Raw genomic sequence first — 22,666 nt, 5'->3', positions numbered from 1 at the left:
GGCAAGTCATTTGCAGGTCAGTCCTTGGTTGGTGATGCAGGACCTCATCATGGCCTCCTGGCAGACCATATCAGATTTCTTGACTTAGCTCAGTGTTCAGAAATGTTTTATATATGCATATTCCCAAACCAACTATAGGCAATGAGGTAGACTTGCCATTATTGGCTTGAACACATCAAGATTCACAGCTGTGACTGGGGAGGGTTCATTCGACTGTGAAGCTTATAGGGCATTAAACAAAATGATGGCTTTGTTAGCATGGATGAGAAAGGGAGGTGGCTGTTATGCAGGCAATTTATAGTGTCTGGTCCAATGACTACTAGGTCTTAGTAAATGGTTTAGGCAAGCAAATGAGACTATTAGATCAATTTCATTTCACAAGTTTAATAACTATAATTAAAATTAAATTTAAAAACAAAATTAAATTTGTAAGAAAATTTCAAAAGTGCTTCCCCGGTAAACACACAAAAAAAATTTTCTGAAAATTGAGAGCATAGGTGAAAATAAAGTATCAAGTTTCATCCACTAACAAAAGGAGAAATCTTTATAACAACATTTATATTCAAAATCAGGGAACTGATTCAGGCATTCAGGGGCTTCCATTTATTTACCCCTGTAAAGTTAGGAAGAGATAGTTTAGAACTGGCTTTAAGCTCTCCTTCGCCTATTTACAGAAGATGTTCAAAGTTTGAAGTACAGCAAATGCTGTCCTGTGTCTGGGAATGCTTTATATACCTAATAATATTAATGCCAATAATACTAAAACCCAAAACCAAACCCATTGCCTTCGGGTCGATTCCAACTCAAAGTGACCCTATAGGGCATGCCCCATAGGGTTTCTAAGGAGTGGCTTGTGGACTCGAACTGCCAACCTTTTGGTTAGAGTCAAATGCTTAACCACTGCTCCACCAGGCTCCAATTCCAATAACAGCTATCATTAAACTCTTACTATGATTCAGATCCATGAATGTCTGTCAGTTTGCCGTACCATGGTGGCCTGTGTGTTACTGTGATGCTGGAAGCTATACTACTAAGAATTCAAATACCAGCAGGGTCACCCATGGTGGACAGATTTCAGCTGAGCTTGCAGGCTAAGACAGACTAGGAAGAAGCACCTGGTGGTCTACTTCTAAAAAAAAAAAAAAAAATTGGCCAGGGAAAGCTTTATGAGTAGCAGCAGAATTTGTCTGGTACAGTGTCAAAAAGATGAGCACCTCAGGTTAGAAGGCACTCAAAATATGACTGGGGAACAGCTGCCTCCTCAAAGTAGAGTCATCTTTAATGGTGTGGCTGGAATCAATCTTTTGGGACCTTCATTTGCTGTCGTGGCATGACTGAAAATGAGAAGAGACGTTTGCAAATATCCATTAATAATTGGAACATGGAATGTACGGAGTATGAATCTAGGAAAAATGAAAGTCGTCAAAAATGAAACGGAATGCATTAAGATTGACATCCTAGGCGTTAGTGAGCTGAAATGGACTGGTACTGGCCATTGTACATCAGAAAATCATTTGGCCTACTATGCTGGGGATAACAAACTTAAGAATGCAATGGCATTCATCATCAAAAAAGAACATTTCAAGATCGATTCTGAAGTACAACACTGTCAGTGATAGGTATTATCCATACGCCTACAAGGAAGACCAGTGAATATAACTATTTTTCAAATTTATGAACCAACCACATTGCAGTGATAATTACTGGTGATTAGAATGTGAAAGTTTGAAACAACGGAAGATCATCACTTGGAAAATATGGCCTCGTTGATAAAATGACGCTGGAGATCACACCATAGAATTTTGCAAGACCAAAAAACAAACCTTTTGCCATCGAGTTGATTCCAACTCATTGCGACCCTATAAGACAAAGTAGAACTGCCTCAGAGGATTTCCAAGGAGCAGCACGTGGATTCAAGCTGCAGCTGTGGCCCTTAACCACTGCACCATCAGGGCTTCCATGACCTATTAATTGGACATACTTTTCTTCGATGACATAAACTGCAACTATGCAGGTTTTTTTTTTATGCAGGTGGACCTCGCCGGATGGATTACACAGGAATCAAATCGACTACATCTGTGGAAAGAGATGATGAAAAAGCTCAATATCACTCAAAAGAAGGCAATGGGTCAAATGTCTAAAAGACCATCAATTGCTCCTATGCAAGTTCAAGTTGAAGCTCAAGAAAATTAAAACAAGTCCACGAGAGCCAAAGTACCACTTTAAGTATATCCCATCTGAAGTTAGAGACCATCTAAAGAAAGATTTTACACATTGAACAGTAATGATAGAAGACCAGAAGAGTTGTGGGATGACATCAAGGACATTGTAAAAATGGTGGGCAGTGGTGTCCAATCTCCTCTAACTTCATGAGGGGGAAGAAGAATCAAGATCAACAGCCCAAGGCTAATTCCTACGAGGTGGCAACCAGACATGCCTCCTCTCTCTGCCATCTTTGACAATTCTGACACTCATGATCCCTCCACAGATCTCTCTACTTCTCTGTTGAATTCAGTAATTCGTTTAGATGGCCACACAGAACTCACAGATAACACTCACAATTATGGGGTTTATTAGGGAAATAACAGGTTATAGTTCAGTTTCAAGGATGCTCAGGTTATAGTTCTCCCATCAGGACAGCCTTTTGTCAGCTGTGCCTGCAGGCATGCCTCTCTCTGATCTCTTGGCCACTGCTCAGCTTGGGCAAGTGTTTCAAAGCTCTTTAACTCTGCTGATAAGTACCCTGGAGCAATGCACTCTGCCAGTAAGCATTGGCCCAAAGGTACCCAGCTGTAGCTCCTTCACCCGTGCCTAGAGGCAACCTACCTTGCCAGAAAGCCTCTTGCCTGAAGACACTCAGTTTTCTCATGGAGTTGGCCAGGAAGCCCACTACTCCTTCTCCTGACAGTCTCTCCTGTTGCCGTTTCTCTGCCACTACGTATCAGTCTTCATTGTCATCTCTTTCTCTCTCTCGGTCTCCTGATTTCAGGATCATCTCAGCACAGTGATCCTGGGGCCAAAGGACTCCCTCTACTCCTGGGCTCTTCTTTCTCTGTGGTAGTGAGATTCTCTCTTCCTGGCTATGAGATGGATCATTTTAAACCTAAAGGGATGGCATAACTGACCAATCCCCTCATCAGTGTTCCATATACCTTATTTAGTCTGGTTTCGCACAAACGTTTGGAGGGAGTTACAAAGACTATGGCCAGAAGAGCCATATTAAATAATTCATTGCACCACAGACATCATGCATGAAAAATGCAGAAGATCGTTAAAAAGACAAGAAAGAAAAGACTAAAATGGACAACAGAAGAGATTCTGAAACTTTCTCTTATACTTACAGTAGCTAAAGAGAATGGAAATATTGATGAAATAAAAGAGGTACACAGATTTCAAAAGGTGTATCAAGAAGACGAAGTATAGTATTATAATGAAATGGGAAAAGACCTAGAATTAGAAAACCAAAAGGGAAGAACACTCTTGACGTTTCTCAAACTGAACAAACTGAAGGGAAAATTCAAGCCTGGGGTTGAAATAGCAAAAGATTTTATGGGCAAAATATTGAACGACACAGGAAGCATCAAAAGAAGGTGGAAGGAATACACAGAATCACTCTACTATAAAGAATTGGGCAATGTTCAACCATTTCAGGAGATAGCATATGATCAGGAACTGATGGTAATGAAGAAAGAAGTCCAAGTTGCCCTGAAGGGAATGGCAAAAAACAAGGCTTCTGAATTGACAGAATACCAATCGAGATGTTTCAGCAAAGAGATGCAACACAGGGAGAGCTCACTAGTGTGTGCCAAGAAATTCGGAAATTTGGAAGTTGGAAGACAACCAACTGGATTTGTGGCCATTCCAAAGAAAGGTGAGCCAACAGAATGTGGAAATTATGGAACAACATCATTAATGTCACAAGTAATTAAAATTTTGCTGAAGATAATTCAAAAGGAGGTGCAGCAGTACATCGACAGAGAACTGGCAGAAATTCAACCCAGATTCAGAAAAGCTCGTGGAACAAGGGATATCACTGCTGACGTCAGATGGATCTTGGCTAAAAGCAGAGAATGCCCGAAGGATGTTTACCTTGTGTTTCATTGGCTACGTAAAGGCTTTCAACTGTGTGGATTGTAACAAATTATGGATAACGTTGTGCAGAAAGGGAATTCCAGAACACTTAATTGTGATCATGAGGAACCTGTACATAGACCAAAATGTAGTTGCTCAAACAAAACAAAGGGTTTAATATCAGGAAAGGTGTGTGTCAGGGTTCTATCCTTTCACCACACTTATTCAATCTGTATGCTGAGCAAATAATCTGAGAAGCTGGACTATATGAAGAAGAAGGACTGGAGGAAGACTCATTGACAACTTCCTTACAAGGTACAAAAACCAATGCCAGGAACCAATCAAAAGTTTCCCTTTTTCTTTTAAAATCTCTTTAGTCTCCAGTACAGGTAAACCCTTTGCCATCGAGTCAATTTCAACTCATAGCGACGCTGTAGGGGAGTAGAACTGCCCCTTAGGGCTTCGAAGGAGGGGACGGTGGATTCGAACTGATGACTTTTGGTTAGCAGTCAAGCTCTTAACCACTGCACCAGCAGGGCTTTCCAGTACAGGTATATTTGTTTTATCAGAATCACATTGCATTATCCCCATGTTAGTCTATTTGATCAAGTTTTCTTCCAGTTGTATATGCATAATATTTCACATTCCTTCTTAAGTTTTTTCACTTAAAATACTGTATAATTTTCTGCTGTGGTAAATGAGGTACTTTTATTCAGTCTTATCTTCAAACATACATACACACACAAATTAATAATATGTATATATAATTTCTGTTTTTAATATTATTCCCATCTGCCATATTAACTTCTCTTATTTTTATAGTAGTTTCTAGTTGATATTCTTGGATATTTCTAAAATAACTCACAGTTAAACTTAATTAACACTAATTTTAACCATTTTTTTTCAATTTTTTGAGTATAATTGTATTGGTTAAGATAATATACTCAGAACAGTTTACATACTAGTGGTCATCTTTTCTTGATTTTGATTTATATGATACTGGGGTTTTCCTATTAAACATGATGAAAACTTTAGGACTGAGATGTTACGTTATATTATGGAAGATCCAACTCTTCATATTTTATCAATAAATAATGTTAAGTTGCATTAAATGTATTTTCGACATATATAACATCAGAATGTGAGTTTTTTCTTTAAATCTACTAATTTTATAGATTATTATGTTATTTCAACATTTTGAAAAATTGAAGAAATACTAGATTCATTACATTTAATGTGATGGAGAATTCTCTCTGCTGTTTTTTTCTAGAAGTGATTTAGTTTACAATAATCATCTCTATCTCCTGATATTCCCCATGTGTCTGTCAGTTTGTAATACTGTGGAGGCTGGAGTGTTGCTATAGTGCTGGAGCTATGCCACCAGTATTCAAATACCAGCAGGGTCACCCATGGTGGACAGGTTTCAGCTGAGCTTTCAAACTAAGACAGACTAGGAAGAAGGACCTGGAGGTCTACTTCTGGAAAGAATTAGCCAGTTAAAACTTTATGAATAGCAGCAGAGCATTGTCTGATACAGTGCTAGAAGATGAGCCTCTCAGGTTGGAAGGCACCCAAAATATGACTGGGGAAAACCTGCCTCTCAAAGTAGAGTCAACCTTAATGATGTAGATGGAGTCAAACTTTCCTGACCTTCATTAGCTGATGTGACATGACTTAAAATGAGAAGAAAGAGCTGCAAGCATTCATTAATGATCCGAATGTGGAATGTATGAAGTATGACTCTAGGAAAATTGAAAGCTGTCAAAAAATGAAATGGAATGCATAAAGATTGATATCTGAGGCATTAGTGAGGTAAAATGGACTGGTATTGGCCATTTTCAATCAGATAGTCATATGATCTACCGTGCAGGGAATGAAAACTTGAAGAAGATTGGCATTGAATTCATCATTAAAAAGAACATTTCAAGATCTGTCCTGAAGTATAACGCTGTCAGTGATAGGATAATACACCTATAAGGAAGACCAGTTAATATGACTGTTATTCAAATTTGTACACCAACCAACAAGGCCAAAGATGAAGGAATTGGAGATTTTTACCAACTTATGCAGTCTGAAATTGATCAAACATGCAACCAGGTTGCATTGATAATTACTGGTGATTGTAATTCAAAATTTGGAAACAGAGAAGATGGAGTAGTAGTTGGAAAATAAACCTTTGGTGATAGAAATGAAGCCAGAAGTCACACGATAGAATTTTGCAAGACCAACGATTTCTTCATTGCAAATACCTTTTTTTCAACAACATAAATGGTGAAAACACCTATGGACCTTGACAGATACTATGCACAGGAATCAAATCTACTACATCTGTGGAAAGAGATGGTAGAAAAGCTCAATATCATCACTCAGAACAACACCAGGGGCCGATTGTGGAACAGACCATTAATTGCTTATATGCAAGTTCAAGTTGTAACTGAAGAAAATTAGAACAAGTCCACAACAGCCGAAGTACAACCTTGAGTATGCCCCACCTGCATTTAGAGACCATCTCAGGAATAGATTTGACACATTGAACACTAATGACCAAAGGCCAGAGGAGTTGTGGAATGACATCAAGGAAAGCATACGTGAATAAAGGAAGAGATCATTAAAAAGACAGGAAAGGAAGAAAAGACAAAAATGGATTACAGAAGAGAACCTGAAACTCGCTCTTGAACAGTAAATGGAAGAAATGAAGTAAAAGAGCTGAAGGGATTTCAAAGGATGGCATTATAATAACATGTGTAAAGACCTGAGATAGAAAACCAAAAGGGAAGAAGACAGCATTTCTCAAGATGAAAGACCTGAAGAAAAAATTCAGGCTTCAGGTTGCAATATTGAAAGGTTCAACAGGGAAAATATTAAATGACGTAGGAAGCATCAAAAGAAGATGGAAGGAATATACAGTCACTAAACCAAAAAGTATTGTTTGACGTTCAGCCATGTCAGGATGTAGCATATGACCAGGAACTGATGGTACTTAAGGAAGAGGTCAAACTACACTGAAGGCACTGGCAGAAAACAAGGCTCCAGGAATTGACAGAATCCCAACTGAGATGCTTCAACAAATGGATGCAGCACTCAAAGTGTTCATTTGTCTATGCCATGAAATTTAGAAGACAGCTACCTGGCCACATGGCTGGAAGAGACCCGTATTTGTGCCCCTTCCAAAGAAGGGTGACCCAACAGAATGTGGAACATAACAAACAATATTATTAATATCACACAAAAGTAAAATTTTGCTGAAGATCTTCAAAAGCAGCTGCAGCAGTACTCTGACAGGGAACTGACAAAAATTTGAACTAGATACAGATGAGGACATGGAATGAGGGATATCATTGCTGATGTCAGATGGATCCTGGCTGAAAGCAGAGAATACCAGAAAGATGTTTACCTGTGTTTTATTGACTATGAAAAGGCATTTGACTGTGTGGATCATAACAAATTATGGGTAACACTTCATTGGACTCATGCAGAATCTCTACATAGATCAAGAGGCAGTCGTTCAAACAGAACAAGGGGATACTGCATTTGAAGTCAGGAAACATGTGTGTCAGTGTTGTATTGCTTTCATCTTACTTATTCAATTTGTATGCTGAGGAAATAATCTGAGAAACTGGATTATATGATGAAGAACTCTGAATCAGGATTGAAGGAAAACTCATTAACAACCTGCGTTATGCAGATGACACAACCTTGCTTGCCAAAAGCAAAGAGGACTTGAAGCGCTTACTGATGAAGATCAAAAACTACAGCTTTTATTATGGATTACACTTCAACATAAAGAAAACAAAAACTCACAACTGGACCAACAAACAACATCATGATAAACAGAGAAAAGATAAAATTTGTCAAGAATTTCATTCTACTCGGATCCATAATCAACATCCATGGACACAGCAGTCGAGAAATCAAAAGGCACATTGCATTGGCCAAATCTGCTGCAGAAGACCTCTTAAAGTGTTAAAAAGCAAAGACTAAGGTGAGCCTGACCAAGGCATGGTGTTTGCAATTGCCTCATATGTGCTCAAAAGCTGGATGGTGAATAAGAAGACCAAAGAAGAGGAATTGACACCTTTAAATTGTGGTGTTGGTGAATAATACTGAATATACTATGGACCACCAAAAGAATGAACTAATCTGTCTTGGAATAAGTACAATCAGAATGCTCCTTAAAAGCAAGAAGAGAGAGACTTGGTCTCATGAACTTTGGACATGTTATCAAGAGGGATCAGTCCATGGAGAAGGACATCATGCTTGGTAAAGTAGAAGGTCAGCAAAAAAGAGGAAGACCCTCAACAAGATGGATTGACACAGTGGCTGCAACTATGGGCTCAAGTATAATAATGATTGTGAGGATAGTGCAGGACCAGACAGAGTTTACACAGGGTTGCTATGAGTTGGAACCTACCTGAGGGCACCAAACAACAACAAATGTCTTGATATTAGACATTTATTAATTTATCATGCTGTTTCATTAGGTTGGTCTTTTTTTTTTGTACTAGAATACAGTTTTTTGAAACTTCTGAAATCGATGTGTCAAAGCACACCTCGAAACTCAAATGATTGAATAGTCTAAGGCAGGGAACCTGCTGACTTGATTGTAGCAGTTTTTGCCAAAAGGAAAATAATTACACCGTCACTGCAGTCAAATGAACTAGTAAATTCTAATCATCTAATAAGGAATTTGAAATTTTTCTTTGCTACTCTTTTATTTACAAATTTTAATAGATATTTTAAAAGAGATTAATCTTAGCTTCTTTTTATTTTTGTAATATCTTGTTCAAATTTGGTATCAGTATCAGTGTTAATTCATATCAGGTATTTGGAAGCTTTCTTTGTATTTCAATACTTCTGGTACTGTTTAAATACCATTACTATCAGCTATTGTTTGAAAGGCTTAATACATTTCCCTATAAATCCCTTCAATAGAATTTCCCTGTTCTTTCTTGAGAAGGCAGGGATTATTTACAATCTTTCGTGCTTCTTCTGAGATAATGGGTCGATTTAACAGTTCTCTCTCATTTAGGGGTAAGCTTTGGTGAATTATAACTTCAAATATTTGCTTAAAATTTTACCTTCATTTTTCTTTTTGTTACTAGTTTCTTGTTTCAGGGACCTTGTCAATTGCAGTGGGAAGTGGAACTACAAAACGTCTGGTGAGAAATATTTCCTAATTTTTTTGTACCAAAAGAGGGCCAATGACTGATACCTGATGGCCCCATATTTCGTTTGTTTTTAAACAAGCAGGAGAGTTTGTGAGACTGAACTGGTTAAACTGGTCTTTCAAAATAGCTCATCAGCCAACTGGCCAATGGTAGAATTACTGACATGGGGCTGAATATTTTGGTGAGGTAGTTGCTGAGGGAACCTTTATGAAGATACAGAGGATTCCTTAGGGGAAACGTGAAATCAAAGCAGTCAAAAGATCCCCATAACTTGAGGTCCAGCCCATGACAATGGCACTGAGTGTTGGTGTGACATAATATTTATTAAATGAATGATTAGAATGTATAATAAAATTGAATCCTAAAAGGATTTTGATTCAGATTAAAATAAAATTCACACCAAGGCTAGTAAGAAAGAAGCAATTTTAAAACATAACTTCCATGCCAAGCGGCCTTTCACAAAGCCAATAAAAGGCAAAAAAATCTAACTTTCATCAGATGTTTTTCCTTTCAAAAGACCATATTTGAATTTTCCTTGCTCAAAGGATAAATACTAACCTGTGGAGCATGGTCACGATGGCCTTTCCAAACCTGCCTCCCTGGCTTCTCATCCAGTTAAAAAAAAAAAAATCTCATCCAGTTAGACCCACTAAAATGTGCCTACTGCTACAGTCACACCCAACTTCTCTTTGAGTTTTTATAAAAGGCCTCCATACCTTTTCCCCTGAGAATGTATGTCAGGGAATCCCCAGGGGAGGGAAATGATATGCAGAAGGCATAATGGCACGAAGGGTGAGCAGCATTTAGAGAAGGATAAGCAATCATGCACCAGAAGTATGACATGGTAGGAGATGGACACAGCGTATGTCCAACTAAAGTATAAAGGCCAAGCATTATGCTTTTTTAAAAACTATCTTTATAGGTCAAAGTGACAATAGTAAGTCCAAAGTTTAGACAGAAAACTCTAGGAGGCAGTGAGTTTATGTTAGTGGGGGAGGAACAACTCAGAAAAGGAAGGTGAGAACAGCTGTACCACTCCAAGAATGTAATCAATGTCACTGAATTATACATATAGAAACGGTTGAACTGGTATATATTTTGATGTATATATTCTCAACAAAAATAAAAAACCCTGTGGAGCACTTTCACTCTGTAACTCACAGGGTTGCCATGAGTCAAAATCGACTCAGTGGTAATGGTTTTCTTTGTTTTGTTTTAAGTAAGTGAAAAGACAAGTTAGGAAACTATTGCTGGAGAAGATGACTGTGTGTTGGGGAAAAAGCAGTTGGTGGGAAAGACAGAGGCATATCTGAGGATGTCCTTGGACTGTTTAATAGATTTTCGTTCCTTTCTAGGTTCAAGGTAGCCTAGGACTAAATATCATCAGCTCAGTCGTGGCCGCCACAGGGATCATACTTAGTGCTTTCAGCTTGACTATGCTTTCATTGAACAGCCATCACTGTGACAAGAGTCAGAAGCCAGAAATTTGTGCCATGATCAGGTCCGTGTTAATGGTGAGTGCTTCCTCTTTTCAAGGAGTACTGTAGTGAAGCAGGTCATGGGAGCCCTGGTTCTGGCAAAAGTAACAATCAGCATTCTTTAATTGCAAGATCATTTTGGGAACTTGGAAGAGATTGAGAAAAAGGGCAATCTTTTGTTTAGGAGTTCGGGCTACATCCCACAGGTCTCCTTGTTTGTTCTCTATTATGTGATGAGACTAAGTGGGAAAAATAAGCTCATATTTATTGAACACCTACTTTCTAACAGTTATTGTGCTAGGCCCTTTGCGTAATTTTCTTGTTTAATGTCACAATTCTGATCAGTATGTACTATTATTTCCTCCAAAATGAAGCTCAGATGTCAGTCCTTATATGTCTGAAGAACTTTTTGATTGAGCTTCTAATAGGGTTACCTGATTCTCTATCTGAAGTAATATTGTCTTGAACGTTATCCTACAGGCGATGAGTAACTGAGGGTACCTCCAAACATCTCTAGGTGTTCTTGAGTGACTTGTCATTTCTATCCCCAACATCCTGCTCCTGGAAAATTCACAGTCTTCATTCTGTATTTTACAACTTTTCTGTCCCACTTTCCCCATATGGATACTATCCTAAAACTTTACTACTGTTATGGATTGAAATTTGTACATCCAAAAGTTGTTGAACTCCTAACTCCTGTACCTGTGAGTATGGCCCTGTTTATTATGTTAATCATGACATTCCAGAGTAGGGTGGCTCTTAAACCAAACCCTTCTGAGTGATCTCTTATACAAGGGAAAACAGACACACACAAAGGGGGAAGGCAAGTTCCATGTGATGATTCTGCTATAAGCCAAGGAATGCCAAGGAATACCTGGAGCTACCAAGAAGGAAGGACACTTTCCTAGAGCTAATGCTGATTTGGACTTCTAACTTACAAAACTGTGAGACAATGAATCCTCATTCCTTATGGTACTTTTTGTTAAGGCAGAACTAGCAAACCAAGACAATCACTTATAAAGGATTGTGTAGGTAGTAAAACTTCTTGAAGTTTTGGGGCATGGGGTAAGCATGTGTTGAGTGGGTAGATACTGCAGCACAGGATAACAAAATAAAATGTAACATTAAATATTTCCTACTAAAAGTCTCTTGACCAGTCTCAACATCATTGAGTTTTCTGTGATCATGGCTCCATATAAGTGTCTAGCTTTCCACCATGCTACTTAGTTCTTCCTTTCCTTTTTTTCTCATTGTATGTTATCCTCAGCTAAATTTGGACCTCTGCATTGTTCCTAATTTATTATGCAGACCAATTTCAGTGCCATTGCTTCACTCCCAGATTAACCTGGATGTCTCCAGGGCTATATATTCATACCAAAATAACTCCTTGATGTAACTTTGCTAAAACAATCTATTCCCCTTAGTATTTCTGACAGTTCTTATAGTAAGCAATTTTATTTCTTGCCACTCATTCAAATAAGAAAAGAGAGCTTCTTCAGAGAACTTAACACATTTCTCTAAGGTGACACAATTAGAAACTGGCAAAAGCAGGATTTGAATCTGGAACTCCCTGCTCCTTCTTCTCCTGTATGATTTACTATTCTTCCATGTTGTTATACTGAAGAAGAATTTTTTAATTTTATGCTCAGTTTCTGAAGTTTCCCATATAAATAGACTTTAAAGGTACAATGATAAGGACCAAATCTATATTTTGCTACCTTGATGGGGATGGCTTCCTCAGTGTCTACACAGGGATCTGCCCACAGAAAGGCCAGTGCTTGGTTTAATGCTCTGTAATGCTATCTTGAAATTCTTAATAATTGTTGAACAAGAAGCCCCACATTTTCATTTTTCACTTGGCCTTGTAAATTATGCAGCTGGTCCTGCCTTCAACTTAATCACCTTCGAAAAGCCATCATTAATTATGTAAAGATTTTTTCCTGCCCATCCTTATGCTGGAATGCATCCATAAGGTCTTCCTGGAATCTGAAGCATCAGGTGTCTTCTTACCTGGACGTCTGCACTTTCAGCCTACAAGTCTATGAGTCCATATTTTATGCTGAGTCAGCACTCTGGGAGACATAGGAAGGTAATTATGTTCCTGCCTTCAGGAAACTCTAGTCTAGTCCTCCTGAGAGGAAAATACCATCATCATCATAATTATCATTCATCATCATCATCTTCATCCCAGCAGTTAGTTTTCCAAAGCTTCAGAGGATTTAACTTTGAATATAATTATCAAAAGAGGTTAGAAAATGGTGAGATCTTTGTAGATAAAGGTGTGTAGGTAGCACCTTACCTGGAATCATTAGGTGGAATTATATGAAATTTGCCAATGATCAAGTACACTTGACCTAGGAAAACAACAATTCCGTGTGGTTCAAACTAATACATGTTTATTTGCTACTTTTTGTTGAAAATGCAGCCTGGCATCTGCTTTTGTAAATAAAGTTTTATTGAAACATAGCCTGACTCGTTGTTTACCTACTGTGTACAGCTGCTTTTGCACTAAAAGGGGAAAGTTAAGAGTTCCAACAGAGACCTTATCGCCTACAAAGCTTTATCTGGACCCCTTACAGAAAAAATTTGCCAACCTCTGGTGTACCCCTCTAGATGGTAAAATTCTTGAAGACAAGGAAATAGTCTGTGTTTTCTTTGCTCCTGTACCTTCACTACCTACAACAGTGCTCAAAACACAGAGGTTACTGAATAAATATTTGTTTAAGGGATGAATGAATAGATAACGAAATAATTACTACAAATATTCTTAGGCCCACTTGAGTCTGTATTATATCCTGTGTCCCTCATCCTTGGGTTTCTCCAGACCAGAAGGACTATCCCTGTGCAAGGAAAGAAAGGAGGGAATCATTAAACCAAAGAATCCCTGGCATCATTCCAGGATAAGATTATTAGGAATAAGAGTACTTCCCAATGTCCCTCAAATCTGACCACATATTTTGGCTAAAGATTGGACCTAAAGCCTGTTCTCCCAGGGTATGGATTAAAGACAGACTCATTTGGTGTTCATTACTACATTGTTGCTGTTATTGTGTGCCATTGAGTTGGTTGTGACTCATAATGAAACTACAGAACAGAGTAGAACTGCCCCATAGGGTTTCCAAGGAGTGGATGGTGGATTTGAACTGCCTACCTCTTGGTTAGCAGCCAAGCTCTTAACTACTACAGCACCAGGGCTCCACTACTACATTAGTTTCAAATTATGGCTAAAATAAATTACCATAAACTTAGTTAATTAAAACAAAACAAATTTATTACCTTATGTTTCTGGAGGTTGAAGTCCAAAATGGATGTCACTGGGCTGAAATCGAAATTTCAGCAGGGCTGTGTTGTCTCCAGTAGCTGTAGGGGAGAATCTGGTTCCTTTTCTTTTCTATCTTCTAGAGGCTACCTGCATTCCTTGGCTCATGGATACTTCCTCTGTCTTCAAAGTAAGCAGCCCAGCATCTTCCAATCTCTCGCTGATCTTCTGCCTCTTACTTCTACTTATATGAATGCTTCTAAATTAAACTCAACCTATCTGGATAATCCAGGATAATCTCCCTGTCTCAAATCAGCTGATCAGCGGCCTTTGCTATGTAACTTAACGTATTCATAGAATCTAGGGATTAGGACCAGGGCCTCTTTGGGGGGAAGATTTTCTATCTATAATGACTAAGCTATGAGATCATATCATAATGCCCGCTACATGGAATTTCTAGTGTTTGAAAGGACTAGGGTGACAATGATCTTAGTATCGTCCTTTAAGGTGTTTTCACATTCTATGCTCACAATAGGACTGGAGAGTAGTTGGGAGAGGGGGATGTGATTATTTTATCAGTGAGAAAATAAGTGGCTTTTACCAGGCCAAAAACTGGCAAAGTTCTACCTGCAACAGAAGCCAGTTTTTCTGAGCCCTGGCCGGTCCTTTTTCTCTTTCAGCCCTGTAATCAGTGATCAGTGTTTGGAACTTATTATCTCCATCCTCATGCCCTTTTGTTATGGATTTGTTCCCAGGGTATGGATGGCCTAGTGCTTACGCTAAGTGTGCTGGAGTTCTGCATTGCTGTGTCCCTCTCCGCCTTTGGATGCAAACTAACCAAACTCAACTCTGGTGGGGTGAGTATTGGGCTTCCCTGAAGATGTCTATATTAGTTTTCTATTGTTGTGGAAGAAAATGCCACAAATTTAGGGACATAAAACAACAAACATTTATTATTTCCCAGTTTCCCTGGGTCAAGAGTTTGGTCACAGCTTAGCTGGGTCCTTTGCTCAGGGTCTTACAAGGCTGCAATCGAGATGCTGGATACAGCTGTGGTCTCATGTGTGGCTGATGATCCTCTTCCCTGCTCCCATGGTGCAATTCATTTCCTTTCAACTGTAGAACCTCTGGCAACTATATCTCAGAGGCCAGCAGGAGAGCAAAAGTCTCTTCTGCTTTAAAGCTCTTTTAAAGGGCTCTCTTCAGTGAGTTGGGTCCACCTGGGAGAATGTCCATTTTTATAAATGCAAAGTAAACAGATTAGTAACCTAATCATGGAAGTGATATCTGGTCATATTCACAGATCCAGGCCACATGCAAAAGAAGGGACATCATAAACGGGTGTGTGTCATTGGCAGGTCATCTTAGAATTCTGCCTACCACAATGGCTAAAGAAAAGCTAATTTTCCACCACTCTTACTCCTTCAAAGGGCCTTTTTCTGAGTCCAGATCTGTAATACTTCACAGTAGAGAGGCCCCCAATGTGTGGGAGAAATTTCTCCATCATCCTATTATAGCAACCCTCTCTGGGCTACTGGGGAAATGTGGAGATTTTAAACTTCTCTATCCATTTGTGCACACAACTCAATCTCTTACCCTGAGACTGACAGCTTATCTGCCTGCTGTTAAGCAGAAAGAATGTAACCCAGAGAGAGGGTATTGGGAAATGAAAGGAGAGAAGACACTCTACAAACATAGTTGCTGTTATTGTTTGTTGTCATGGAGTTGATTCCAACTCATGGCAGCCCCATGTGTTACACAGTAGAACTGTTCCGTAGAGTTTTCTTGGGTGTAACCTCAACAGAAGCAAATTACCATAACGTTTCTTCCAGGACACTGCTGGGTGGGTTCAAATTGCCCAACTTCAGGTTGACAGTGGAGCCCAAACATTTTGTACCAATTGCAGACTTTCCTAGGAAGAACAGGACAGGAATGTCTCCTAAGAAGTGAGGATCCCAAGGTGAGGAACAAGATATTAAAACCCCAACAGCTGCTCCTTAACTCCAGTTATCCAGAGGCCCAGGAGAAGATGAAACTTCAGCCAAATCATAATAGTTTGATGACATTGCTTTTCTAGTATTCTTCTCTGTCTTTTTGTCATTCTTTCCCTTCTTTTGGGTTCCCAGGTTGCACCACGCCACCCACCCCTACAGTTCTTCCACACAGAAAAGAGATGGACTAAATCACATCAACTCTAATACTAGGTTTTTGTACTATAGAACCCTAGAGGTGAGAGCTTTGCAGTAATTCTCAATGATTTTGTCATTTTGATTTTCATTGAGACATTTGGGCATGATATCAAATTCCTTAGTACTCTTCTGTCTTAGGCTGGGTTCTCTAGGGAAGCAAAACCAGTAAGGTGTATAAATTATACATGTATGTATATAGAGATTTATATCAAGGAAACAGCTCACTCGATTTTAGAGTCTGAAACATCCCAAGTCCATGGATCGGGATAGAGGTATCTCCTGATTCATGTAGCTGCAGGGGCTTGGGAACCCAGGATCAGTAGGATGGAGAGCAGGACTCTTACTCACAAGCTGTGAGGATTGAGGAATTCCAAGATCAGCAGGTAAGCTGCTAGCTCAAGTTCCAAGAACTGGGTGTCACAGAACAAGAGGCAACTACAGTATCTACAACAAGCCAAAAACATTGGCAAAGCGAGCAGGAAGGAAGTAGGCAGGGGAGGGTGGAGAAATAAAGGCTGAGGGGGTGGTAAGCTACCACAGGCCCTGTGTCTGCTGGTATCATTCAGCAGATTCCATTGTGGGGGTGATCACATATCAAATTTCAGCAGTGAAGTGATCACAACATTATAGAACTGCGAAAACACTGAGATTCATGGCCCAACCAAGTTGACACACAACCTTCACCATCACAGTCCACCTATTGTCAACTTGGCACCTGTACATATTTCCCCAAACCATACATAATCTCTGAATAAAGACAATTATAAATTCATACTTAGCCTGACATGTTACAACTAACACACGTACAACCAAAAATGCACTAGCCCTGTTTACATCTTATATTTTATAAACGAAGAAAAAAAATTTGATGCACACATACAAAGCAGAAATACTCATTTCTGCAAATGGTCACATAGCTGTAACTGCTATTTAGAACTACCTTCTTCCACCACCCATTCAGTATTCCCTTTGCCCTCAGCAGACACCTCAGCTAGTCATGGTTCTTTGCCTGGTGGGGTGACCCAAACCTTCATTTCTGAAGGGTCTGGGCCATTAGTAGTCATGTTGGAATTGGGTTGCTGGAGTTTTCCATTGACTTTAATCACAGAGCATGGTAGTACTAAGAGACGCCCTCGGGGATCTCCTGCATTCCAGACATATTCTTCTTTACCTCCATTATGTAATCTCAATCCAATTTCCTCTTAGTAATCAGGAGAAATCACACCAGCCAGTATGGAAATTCACTTCTTTGCCTGTTAATCTAGAGGCATAAGGAGCCCAAAGTACCCAGGAGGCATTTGCACATCCAATTCAATGGAATCAGTGATGTGTCTTCAGGTGGGAGCATTTTTCTCTTTGGAACTAACACGTCTACACCTGCAAAGCTTAAGTTTGCAGGGACAGGAAGGAAAAATCTCACAAGTGGGTCACTATGGGCAATAGTGAGTGATGCCACTCCCATTTCCGCCCCTTGATTCCTGGACCCATGAATCCTGGCTATGGGAGAAACAGCACCATATATTGGATGCTGGTTTAGAGCATATACAGCCTCCTGGAGAGCATTGCCCCAACCCTGCCAAGGTATTGCCACCTAGTGTGTGCTGTAATTGTGTCTTTAGAAGGCCATTCCATTGTCTTATCAAGCCAGCTGCTTCAGGATGATGGGGAACGTGGTAATACCAGTGAATTCTATGGTCATGGGCACACTGAAGCACTTATTTGCTGTGAAATAAGTCCCTTGATCTGAGGCAATGCTGTGTGGGTTACCAACACATGGATAAGGCATTCTGTAAGTCCATGGATGGTAGTTCTGGCAGAAGCATTCTATGCAGGGAAGGCAAATCCATATTCAGAGTGAGTGTCTGTTCTGGTAAGAACAAAACACTGCCCTTTCCATAATGGAAGTGGTCCAATGTAATCAACTTGCCACCAGGTTGTTGGCTGATCACCTTGAGGGATGGCACCATACTGGGGACTCAATATTGGTCTCTGCTACTGGCAGATTGGGTACACAGCAGTGGCTGTAGCCAAGTCAGTCTTGGTGAGTGGAAGTTCATGTTGCTGGGCCCATGCATAGCCTCCATCCCTGCCACCATGGCTACTTTTTTCATGAGCCCATTGAACAATGACAGGAGTAGCTGGGGAAAGAGAATGAGCCTCTTCCCCATAACTCCTTGTCTCTAATTTTCCAATTATGTTTTTTCCAAGTCCCTGATCATCCATCCAAACCATTGGCCACAGCCTATGAATCAGCATACAATCACACATCTGGCCGTTTCTCCATCCGTGAAAAGTGAACAACTAGATGCACTGCTTGAAGTTCTGTCCATTGGCAGAATTTCCCTTCACTGCTGTCCTTCAGGGTGGTCCCACAGAGAAGCTATAGTGCTGCCACTGCCCACTTTCCAGTGATGCCTGCATATCACGCAGAACCATCTGTAAACTAGGCACAAATTTTCTCTTCTTCAATCAGCTGGTCATAAGGAACTCCCAATGAGGCCATAGGTAGAGACTGGGAGATAGAAGGTAATGTGACAGGAGCGGAGACCATGGGCATTTGGGCCACTTCCTCATGCAACTTATTTGTGCCTTCAGGTCCTGCTTGGGCCCAGTTTTGTATACACCACTTCCATTTAAGGATAGAGTGCTGCTGTGCACATCCAATTTCATGACTCTGTGCGTCAGACAATGCCCCATTCATGATGGTCAGTTCAGGCCGCATGGTGATTCAGTGTCCCACGGTTAAGCGTTCAGTCTCTACCAAGGCCCAGTAATAAGCCAAAAGCTGTTTCTCAAAAGGAGAGTAGTTATCTGCAGAAGATGGCAGGGCTTTATTCCAAAATCCTAAGGGTCTGCACTGTGATTCACCAGTAGGGGCCTGCCAAAGACTCCAAACAGCGTCTCTCTCTGCCATGGACACTGCAAGCAACCATTGGATCAGCAAGATCATATGGCTCAAGTGGCAGAGCAGCTTGCAAGGTGGCCTGAACCTATTGAATAGCTTTCCCTTGTTTTGGACCCCACTCAAAACTAGCAGCTTTTCAAATCACTTGATAAATAGGGCAGATTAGCACAACAAATGAGGAATATATTGCCTCCAAAATCCGAAGAGGCCCATTAGGTGCTGTGCCTCCTTTTTAGTTTTGGGAGAAGCCAGATGCAATAACTTATCCTTCACCTTAAAAGGAATATCTCAACATGGCCCACACCACTGGACCCCCAGAAATTTCACTGAGGTGGAAGGTGCTTGAATTTTGGGGGGATTAATTTCCCACCCATTAACAGGCTAATGTTTTACCAGTAAGTCCAGAGTCATTGACACTGCTTCCTTACTAGGTCCAATCAGCATAATGTCATCGATGTAATAGACCAGTGTGACATCTTGTGAGTGGGAAAGACGATCAAGTCCCCTGCAGACTGAATTATGACATAGGGCTGGAAAGTTGATGTAGCTCTGAGGTGGGCAACTGAAGGTATATTGCTGGCCTTGCCAGCTGAAGGGAAACTCTTCTGTGTCCTATAAAACATGTGGAGAAAAGGCATTAGCCAGATCAATAGCTGCATACCAGGCACCAGGAGATGTATTAATTTGCTCTAGCAAAGAAACTACATCTGGAACAGCACCTGCAATTGGAATCATCACCTGATTAAGTTCTTGATCTGATTAGGTTTTTGATAATCTACTCTCATTCTTCCATCGATTCCCAGAGCCTTGTTTTTTGCCGATGCCTTCAGAGCAGCTAGGACTTCTTCCTTCAGTACCATCAGTTTCTGACCATGTGCTACCCCTTGAAATGGTTGAACGTCGACTAATCCTTTTTGGTATAATGACTCTGTGTATTCCTTCCATCTTCTTTTGATGCTTCCTGAGTCATTTAATATTTTCCCCATAGAATCCGTCACTATTGCAACTCTAGGCTTGAATTTTTTCTTCAGTTCTTTCAGCTTGAGAAATGCCCAGCGTGTTCTTCCCTTTTGGTTTTCCATCTCCAGTTGTTTGCACATGTCATTATAATACTTTATTTTGTCTTCTCGAGTCGCCCTTTGAAATCTTCTGTTCGGTTCTTTTACTTCATCAATTCTTCCTTTTGCTTTTGCTGCTCGACGTTTGAGAGCAAGTTTCAGAGTCTCCTCTGACATCCATCTTGGTCTTTTCTTTCTTTCCTGCCTTTTCAATGACCTCTTGCTTTCTTCATGTATGATGTCCTTGATGTCATTCCACAACTCATCTGGTCTTCTGTCACCAGTGTTCAATGCATCAAATCTATTCTTCAGATGGTCTCTAAATTCAGGTTGGATATACTCAAGACCATATTTTGGCTCTTGTGGACTTGCTCTGATTTTCTTCAGTTTCAGCTTGCATATGAGCAATTGATGATCTATTCCACAGCCCTTGGCTTTGTTCTGACTGATGATATTGAGCTTTTCCATCATCTCTTTCCACAGATGTAGTTAATTTGATTCCCGCGTATTCCATCTGGCGAGGTCCATGTGTATAGTAACTCTTTATGTAGGTGAAAGAAGGTGTTTGCAACGAAGAAGTCATTGATCTTGCAAAATTCTATCATTTGATCTCCAGAATTGTTTCTATCACCCAGGCCATATTTTCTGACTACTGATCCTTCTTGTTTCCAATTTTCAAATTTCAATCACCACTAGTTATCAATGAATCCTGATTGCATGTTTTATCAATTTCAGACTGCAGAAGCTGATAAAAATCTTCAATTGCTTCACCTTTGGCCTTTGCGGTTGGTGCGTAAATTTGAATAATAGTCGTATTAACTCATCTTCCTTCTAGGCTTATGGATATTATCCTATCACTGACAGCGCTGTACTTCAGGATACATCTTGAAATGTTCTTTTTGACAATGAATGCAACATCCTTCCTCTTCAAGTTGACATTTCCGGCATGGTAGTCTATATGATTGTCCGATTCAAAAACGGCCATTATCAGACCATTTGAGCTCACTAATGCCTATGATATTGATGTTTATGCATTCAATTTCATTTTTGACAATTTCCAATGTTCCTAGATTCATACTTTGTATATTTGAGATGTTTCAACAAATGGATGCAGCACTAGAAGTGGTCACTCATCTGCACCAAGAAATTTGGAAGACAGCTACATGGCCAGCCAACTGGAAGAGACCCATATTTATGCCTATTCTCAAGAAAAGTGATCCAACTGAATGCAAAAATTATTGGACAATATCATTAATGTTACGTGTAAGCAAAATTTTGCCAAAGATCATTCAAAAGTAGCTGCAGCAGGATATCTGTAGGGAAATTCCGAAATTCTGGCCTGCCAGAAATTCAGGCCAGATTAAGAAGAGGCCATGGAACCAGGGATATCATTGCTGATGTCAGATGGATCCTGGCTGAAAGCAGAGAATACCAGAAGGATGTTTACCTGTGTTTTATTGACTATGCAAAGGCATTCAACTGTGTGGATCATAACAAATTATGGATAACATTGCGAAGAACGGGAATTCCAGAGCACTTAATTGTGCTTATGAGGATTCTGTACATAGATCTAGAGGCAGTTGTTTGGACAGAACAAGGGGTACTGAGTGGTTTAAATCAAGAAAGCTGTGTGTCAGGGTTGTATCATTTCACCGTACCTATTCAATCTGTATGCTGAGCAAATAATACGAAAAGCTGGACTATATGAAGAAGAACGGGACATCAGGATTGGAGGAAGACTCCTTAACAACCTGCATTATGCAGATGACACAGCCTCACTTGCGGAAAGTGAAAAGGACTTGAAGCACTTACTGATGAAGATCAAAGACCACAGCGTTCAGTGCGGTTTACATCTCAACATAAAGAAAACAAATATCCTCACAAGTGGACCAATAAGCCACATCATGATAAAGAGAGAAAAGATTGGAGTTGCCAAGGATTTCATTTTACTTGGATCCACAATCAACATCCCTGGAAGCAGTAGTCAAGAAATCAAAAGACTCATCGCATAGGATAAATCTGCTGCAAGGGACCTCTTTAAATTGTTGAGAAGCAAAGATGTCATCTTGAAGACTAAGGTGCGCCTGACCCAAGCCATGGTATTTTCTTTAATTAATTAATTTATTTTATTAACTTTTATTGAGCTTCAAGTGAACGTTTACAATTCAAGTCAGTCTGTCACATATAAGTTAATATACATCTTGCTCCTTACTCCCACTTGCTCTCCCCCTAATGAGTCAGCCCTTCCAGTCTCTCCTTTCGTGAAAACTTTGGCAGCTTCCAACTCTCTCTATCCTCCCATCCCCCCTCCAGACAGGAGATGCCAACACAGTCTCAAGTGTCCACCTGATATTACTATCTCACTCTTCATCAGCATCTCTCTCCCACCCACTGTCCAGTTCCTTTCATGTCTGATGAATTGTCTTCGGGGATGGTTCCCATTCTGTGCCAACAGAAGGTTTGAGGACCATGACCGCCGGGATTCCTCTAGTCACATCCAGACCATTAAGTATGGTCTTTTTATGAGAATTTGGCGTC

At 40.0% G+C, this 22,666-nt stretch overlaps 1 protein-coding gene across 9 annotated transcripts in view; it reads left to right on the top strand.

Moving 5' to 3' along the window:
• LOC126080896 (membrane-spanning 4-domains subfamily A member 4A-like) overlaps nucleotides 1-22,666 on the top strand; it is a 382,640-nt gene that overhangs the window by 18,782 nt on the left and 341,192 nt on the right. For 5 of the 9 annotated variants that reach the window (XM_049892105.1, XM_049892108.1, XM_049892109.1 and 2 more), the window contains exons 4-6: nucleotides 9,174-9,230; nucleotides 10,595-10,753; nucleotides 14,732-14,833. In XM_049892105.1, the coding sequence (XP_049748062.1) occupies nucleotides 9,174-9,230; nucleotides 10,595-10,753; nucleotides 14,732-14,833 (318 nt within the window). Of the gene's footprint in view, nucleotides 1-9,173; nucleotides 9,231-10,594; nucleotides 10,754-14,731; nucleotides 14,834-15,808; nucleotides 15,937-22,666 lie in introns of all 9 variants that reach the window. The other 4 variants (XM_049892104.1, XM_049892102.1, XM_049892101.1 and 1 more) reach the window with 1 other exon arrangement.

Source organism: Elephas maximus, chromosome 7, assembly GCF_024166365.1.
Source record: "Elephas maximus indicus isolate mEleMax1 chromosome 7, mEleMax1 primary haplotype, whole genome shotgun sequence".
NCBI lineage: Eukaryota > Metazoa > Chordata > Mammalia > Proboscidea > Elephantidae > Elephas > Elephas maximus.
The sequence above is the reverse complement of the archived record's forward strand: the minus strand, read 5'-3'. Positions and strand labels throughout refer to the sequence as shown.